This window comes from Carya illinoinensis, chromosome 14 (genome assembly GCF_018687715.1).
Source record: "Carya illinoinensis cultivar Pawnee chromosome 14, C.illinoinensisPawnee_v1, whole genome shotgun sequence".
Classification (NCBI taxonomy): Eukaryota; Viridiplantae; Streptophyta; class Magnoliopsida; order Fagales; family Juglandaceae; genus Carya; species Carya illinoinensis.
In genome coordinates this window covers 19887189-19894878 of record NC_056765.1, presented here as the reverse complement: position 1 = coordinate 19894878, position 7690 = coordinate 19887189, and the positions used below count along the sequence as shown (strand labels likewise).

General features: G+C 32.3%; 1 protein-coding gene across 1 annotated transcript; it reads left to right on the top strand.

Annotated features, from left to right (window-relative positions):
• Positions 1-307: 307 nt before the first annotated feature.
• Positions 308-6171, top strand: LOC122294559 (L-ascorbate oxidase-like). The gene is made up of 5 exons (XM_043103404.1): positions 308-733; positions 857-949; positions 1029-1241; positions 1697-1891; positions 5101-6171. Exons 1-5 carry the CDS (start codon positions 428-430, stop codon positions 6058-6060), a joined length of 1767 nt encoding a protein of 588 aa, XP_042959338.1. The 5' UTR covers positions 308-427; the 3' UTR covers positions 6061-6171.
• The last annotated feature ends 1519 nt before the right edge of the window (positions 6172-7690 follow it).

The window sequence follows — 7690 nt, the reverse complement described above, 5'->3', positions numbered from 1 at the left end:
ATGTTTTAAAGTTTTTCTAATCTATGGGATCTCTGAATCCATCACACATGTCAATCTAGGAACATTATAATTATATATTGTCACAGGCGAGTGAGTGGTTGAAGGATGGAATAAAACCAATACACAATCGTACCGTTGTTCCAAATTGCAGTACATGGAAGCTTTCTTGTAATTTCTTTTTCTTTTCTGTTTTTTTTTTTAATTTATTTATTTATTATTATTATTATTATTATTTTTGGTGGATACGGGGAAGCAGCTTTTTTAGCTCTTTCACTGCTCTATAAATTGATCAATGGTTTACATGATCCCCATTATAAAGCCTTCACTACCCAACACAGTTCAACTTCATAGCCGTACAGCCTTTACATTTCTTAAAGGCTTTCTTGGACCTCTTTTTCACACTTTCCCCTGTCCTGTTTAGGAGAACATGCTGCCAACAGATGGTTCCATGGTTCGCCCAATCTCAAGGGGTCTTACTCTTAGGGCTCTCATTATTTGGTTCATTTTATTACAGTTTATTCGATTATCTTCAGGTGCCAAGACCAGGCACTTTAAATGGGAAGTAGAGTATATGTATTGGTCTCCAGATTGCATCGAGCATGTCGTGATGGGGATCAATGGCCAGTTTCCCGGCCCGACCATCCGAGCAAAAGCAGGAGACACAGTTGTTGTTGAACTCACTAACAAGCTCCCCACTGAGGGAGTTGTCATTCACTGGCATGGAATCCGACAGGTCTCTCTCTCTCTCCCTCTCCCTCCCCCCCCCCCCCCCCCCCCCCCCCCCCCCCCCTCTCTTGACGCCTGTGTTAAAGCTATATGTGTTGTATTGATCTGAGTGTATGCTCTTATTTTTCAGTTGGGCACACCTTGGGCAGATGGAACTGCTTTCATTTCACAGTGTGCTATCAACTCTGGGGAGACCTTTCATTATAGGTTCAAAGTCGATAGGGTAAACTCTCACTTATCTCTCTCTCTCTCTCTCTCTCTCTCTCTGTGAAAGAGTTAAAGCGTTTTGCAAAACTGTGCAGGCAGGAACGTACTTTTACCATGGCCACTTGGGCATGCAGAGATCGGCAGGGTTGTATGGGTCTCTGCTAGTGGACGTTGCAGAAGGGGAGAAAGAGCCATTCCATTATGATGGTGAGTTCAACCTATTGTTAAGCGACTGGTGGCACAAAAGTGTTCATGAGCAAGAGGTTGGCCTCTCCTCCAACCCATTTCGTTGGATCGGTGAACCTCAGGTACCTGTTGCGTTTTTATTCCTGTTGCAATTCCTTCAAATCCAATTAAAAAAGATTGCCGTGGACAAGACATGCACATAAGAGATAAAGGGGAAAAACAAAATTTTCCAACCATCCATCCAAAAAGGATGACAAAAACGAGGTTGGTGATGGATCATTTCCTGCCACAGACACAATAAAAGAACAGGAAAGAAATTATTAAAAAAATAATAATAATAATTTGGATCGGATCTATTTCGACTGCAAAAGATCGACACATGAACATGAAGTTTAAAGTATTTATATCTGTTAATCATGTGATCAGTTTTAATAAATATTTAATATCATGATGTAAAGTAATCTCCATCCAAAAGTAAAGTACAATTCTTTCTGTTGTATGTGCAAGCGTTTGGTTCTTTTCCCGTCGACTGGTCTATTTCGTGGGTTTTCACTTTTTTACATTGGATGCTTCCCAGAGCTTGCTGATCAACGGAAGAGGACAGTATAATTGTTCCCTGGCAGCCCAATATAGCGACACCAACTCCAGCCAGTGCAAATTAAGGGGAAACGAACAATGCGCACCTCAGATCCTACATGTGCGTTCCAATAAGACTTACAGACTGAGGGTTGCCAGCTCCACAGCACTTGCTTCACTCAACCTGGCCATTGGGGTATGTAATATAATCTATTCCAAATACCAATCATGCATTACTTTTACTCGATCAGGTACGACACACATGATAGCCTAATTTTAACTGTTAATTAGTTTTTTTTTTTTTTTAAATATACAGTTATTGAATAGAAGTCTTAGGTTGTGGACGTCTACTAGTATTTAATATTTTATAATTATTTTATTTATCTATTATTATTATTATTTAATATTTTTTAATACTATTCATAGATCTTTTAAGATCATCTTACTATTCAAATGTACTGTTAGGCACTTATTTTGAAGAAAGGAAAAATTTGAGATCTAAGTTCAAAATAAAAACTTCATGATAGTTTTAACTTTTTTTATTTTTTCCATAGAAATTACTCAATCTAGAATAGTATCTACCATCACTTTTTTTAGCTTTTTAAATTTGAATAATAAGAAAAGAAAGCAAAAAGAAAAGGATCGAAATTTGGTCATGCCAATTATCATTTACCTAGCTTTATTTTTATTTTTCATTTTTCATTTTTTGAGGAAACCTTGCTTTAATCATGACGTATATATCCCAAGGCATATTATAATGTTTTAAGGCTAAAAAGGATATTCTACTAATTGGCTCTCACGCATAACTTTCTGATCGGGACATTTTCGTTCTTTAAACTTTCTTTCTTGTTTTAAGGAGAAAACCTTAGATTCGCTTTAAGATAAAACCTTTGATTCTTCGCTCTACAGCACCACAACATTTTGTTAAATAGGCTGATGTAACAACACACGCTGAATACCTTTCATTGTCACATTTCAAATCGCCTCACAAGTTGCTGGAATATAATATTAACCATAATATACTTTCACAGTCAATCTTTCAGGAGTGTAAAAATAAATTGAAAAATTAGAAAATCAGTTTGGACTGACTGGTTGGTTCGGTCCAACTTTTGACCAGTTTAGTTTAGAATTAATTTTTTTATTTTAAAAACTAGTCAAATTCAGTCTAAAATCGGTTTTATGTATTCAAACACCGAACCAATTCACATATTATATATATATTTTATTAATTTTTAATATTATGTATAATATATTTTATATTATATATAATTTTTTATATATAATATATATAATTATGTATGAAATAATATATTATAATTTATAATATAATATTTTAATCTTAAACATAAATATTTATTTGATCATATGTTTTAAATCTAAAAATATATATTAAATACATTTTATTATCTAATAAATTCTCAACATATTTCTTTTGATAAATATATTAGTAATTATATTAATATGCTTAATATATTAAAATCGAAAAACCAGACCGAAGCATAGAGAAAAGGGTAAAATTAGAAATACTAGTTTAGGGGATAACTGGTGTGTAATCGGTTTTTGAAATTATAAAACTGGTATTACTAAGTTGATTCTAGATTTTATCCAAAACCAGATCAAACCAAATAGGTTACACCCCTAATCTTGCTCTTAAGATTCCACAACATACAACATGGTTTGAATCAGGGAAAATTTGATCGATAGGTAGATAATCATTCACCAAGATAGTTTCCATATTAAGAAAACATTATTTATCATTATTTTAGTTATAATATTTTAATTTTTTTCTATGATAATAAATGATTGACAAATGAATAAAGCTATATTTGGATTTTGAGTTAAGTTGAGATGAGTTGACTTTTTATAAAAAATAATCAGTTGAAATAGTGGAGTGAGCAAGTTTTATGATATCCAACTAAAATGAGTTTAGATATATCTATGAAAAATTGAAAAAGATTATAAGTCTCACATGCAAAAAAATGTTAAGTTGAAAAGAATTATGGGTCTCTACACGTAAAGAGATTTTGAGTTGAATAATGTTTAGTGATTTGAAAATTTTGTATTTAAATGTCGTGATATATCTAAAATAGAATTCAACTAAAATGAATTGAGCTCATTCAAAAATGCAAACTAAGATAATATGACAAAGGGACCATAATAGTACTATTTCTCTAATAGTTACATTGGCTACTTAAGCATGGAAAATATAATACCTCATTTCGATAAATGATAAAAATTATTTAAGAATTAGAAGTTCTTATTTTTTATAATATTTTAATGAAATTTTAATTGTATTATTAATTAATTATTTTGAAATATAGATTATGTGATTGAGGTATTTTATTAGTGGTTATAGAAAGAGAATTATAAGAAAAAAATGACTTTATAAATTGGTTAATTATGATTTTAACGTGAAATTGAGAAAATATATGTAAAGTAAGGAAATAGAAAACGAGCCATTGAATCTTTTTTTTCCTGTCTGGGCGGATGGTCTGTGTGAACCAGCGTGGTATTGGTAGCAGAATGCATGTGAATATGTACAAAATCTTGTCACTTTTAGGCTGATTCAGATTGAAATGACATGGTGGTGTTACAGTCATTGAATACTTTTCTTGAAATACATTTCGAATGGTGTATTTTATTTATTTTTTTATTTTTATTTTTTATATATTTTTTAACCAGCATAAATATTTTTTAAAAAATAAAAAAATAAAATATTATTTAAAAATTTTTCCTTCATTGAAAAAAAAAAAAAAAGTTTTGGAGACACACGTTCAGAATACTATTTTGATAAAATTAGTATTTATGTTCCTACAAATAACATTTGGTCCAAAGTCCAAATAATTATGTAAAAAATAAGTTTTTTCTTATTTTTAAGAAGCTCAGAAGTTAGGGTTTGGTTCTGCGAAAAGTCCAAAGCCGAAGCTGTAACTTTCACAGGATCCGTACGATCTTTCTTCTCTTTAGACTTTACCTGCTCTTTTAGTTTCACCGTTTTTAAATTTAGCACGGAGAGCTCTCGATCACCTTGGGCCATGTGACATGTTGAAGACTTCTCCATATTGTACGTCTCTGAAAATTTTACTGGAACGATGAGGCATGCTTCCATCTGCACATGCCTGCTTTATCATGACTTGTCCATTGTACGTGTGAAAGGGTTATGATTGCGAAAAATATTATTTTTATTATAAAATTAAAAAAATTTAAATAATTAAATAAAATAAGATAATATGAATTAATAATATTTTTTAATGATCTAAGCATCTAGTCTTTCGTAGGCCAGAAGGATGATGGGGAAAGCTTACTTGTGTTGTTTTATAGTGGATGCATGATAGCTGATTGTGGTATCTCCTTTATGTCCTTTTGTTGATCTAAATACTGTGTTTACGTGTTTATATTCTTCAGAATCACAAAATGGTGGTGGTAGAAGCTGACGGGAATTATCTACAACCATTTAAGGTCAATGACTTGGACATATACTCTGGTGAAAGCTACTCAGTCCTAATTACTACAAATCAAGATCCTTCCAAGAACTACTGGCTTTCTATAGGTGTAAGAGGAAGGCTTCCAGCCACCCCTCCTGGCCTTACCATCCTAAATTACCAACCAACTTCTGCATCAAAGTTCCCCACTTCTCCACCTCCCGTGACTCCTCCATGGAATGATTATCACCATAGCAAGATGTTCTCTAAGAGCATCTTTGCTCTCATGGGGTCCCCAAAACCTCCGACAAGTTACGACCGTCGGATCAGCCTCCTCAACACCCAAAATAAAATTGATGGATTTACCAAGTGGGCTATCAATAATGTCTCTTTGGCATTACCACCCACTCCTTATCTGGGCTCCATAAAATATGGTCTACGAAATGCTTTCGATCAAAAGAGTCCACCGGAGAACTTCCCCGACAACTATGACGTAATGAGACCTCCGATCAACCCTAACTCAACTACTGGAAGTGGGGTTTACATGTTTGGCTTGAATACTACGGTAGATGTGATACTTCAAAATGCCAATGCGCTAAGCGATAATGTTAGCGAAATACACCCTTGGCACTTGCATGGTCATGATTTTTGGGTGTTGGGATATGGAGAAGGGAAGTTCTCGGCCAAGGATGAGAAGAAACTCAACTTCAAAAATCCGCCTTTGAGGAATACTGCAGTCATCTTCCCATATGGATGGACAGCTTTAAGGTTTGTGGCAGATAATCCAGGAGTGTGGGCCTTCCATTGCCACATCGAGCCTCATTTGCATATGGGTATGGGCGTGGTCTTTGCCGAAGGTGTTCATCATGTGAAAAAAATACCTAATGAGGCTCTTACCTGTGGTCTAACAGCAAAACTTTTGTACAAGAATAGAGGGCGCTGATTCCACCTAATTTTAGTCTCACTAGGAGAGATGGTCCAAGAGATGTTCTGATCCTTCTTATGCAGTAAGTTACTCTTCCCATATCAATGTTGGCGATTGGTAATTTTCCTAGTATGTGCCAGGCCTGGGAGGTTCAACATATATACATACACACACAGATATATATATATATATATATATATATATATATATATATAAATATATATATATTGTGGCGAACAACTAATTAAGGTGACGCCTTAGTTTAAAAATAGTAAAATTATATTTAAACATAAATCAGAAGATTTTATATGAAATGTCCCTTGATTCTTTAGATGCAAAAATCACTAATTTTTCTATTCAAGTTTATCCTTTTCAATGGATAATATTGCCAAGTACTCATTTAGAGGTTGTTTGGATAGCGACATGAGATAAAATGGTTTTAGATGAAAGTTGAATTGTTTATTATATTTTTTTTATATGGAAAATTATAAAAGTTGTAATGATTGATAAGGTTAGATGAGATGGTTTTAGTTGAAAGTTAAATAAAATATTATTAGAATATTATTTTTCAATATTAATATTATTTTCAAATTAAAAAATGTTGAATTATGATCTGAAAATTTTGAATTGTTTATTATATTTAATGTGAAAATTTGAAAAAATTGTGAAAATGAGATGAAATGAGATGAGATGGTTTCTGAATCCAAATAACCCCATAGTTGGTCTTAAATAAGATTTTATCTATTTAATCTTGAAAACTCTGCTTTATATAAAAACGAATGTTATTGGTATTGTTAATAATATTATATAATAATTTGGAATACAATCCAAATTTTTTAATAACTTAGTATCTCAATTAATGGAGTATTATCTCCTATTTGTATAATCAAGACCATCAATATTAGAAAATGTTCAAGAGCTAGATATCTTTTCTTCAAATCATCATCATTTAAAGCTCTTAGCTATTTAAAATTGAATAAAAATCCAAATACATCTTCATACACTGTAAATATCTCAAATCTTTCAATCTTTGAGTTATATGTTCTCATGGATTAGTACAGGTTCTATTTCCATTTCATATGAAATTCTGTTAAGGTGATTGATCATGCTTTTACAACCTACTTCTTGATGATCAAGGCCGAGCTATAAGAGGAGAAGGAATCTTACTTTGCTATTGGAAATCTTATTAAAGAAACAAGGAGCACGCCACAACATTTTTCTGAATTTTAAATTCAGCACTTGCATTGCATGGAAAATAAGGTTGCTCATAGACTAGCCCTTAATGCTTGGAATCTTCATAATATATAAATGTGGTTGACAAATGCACCAATGTTTTGTTTCTCAAACTATTTGGATTGACAAAAACTGCTTATCCTGATTGTTTCTACTAATGTATGTTTGTTATAAAAAAGAAATATGTAAACCAATTTCAAATAATATTTTCTTTTCTTTTATCTAAATTCAGGGTAGTAACCGGGTCGGTTTGATCCCATTATGGACAAAATCTAGGATCAAGCTGGTAACACCAGTTTTATATTTTTTAAAACCAATTATTCATTGGTTAACTCTCTAAATTAGTACTTCCAATTTTACCCATTTCGGTATAGATTTTCAGTTTTAATATATTAAGTATATTAGTATTACTAAT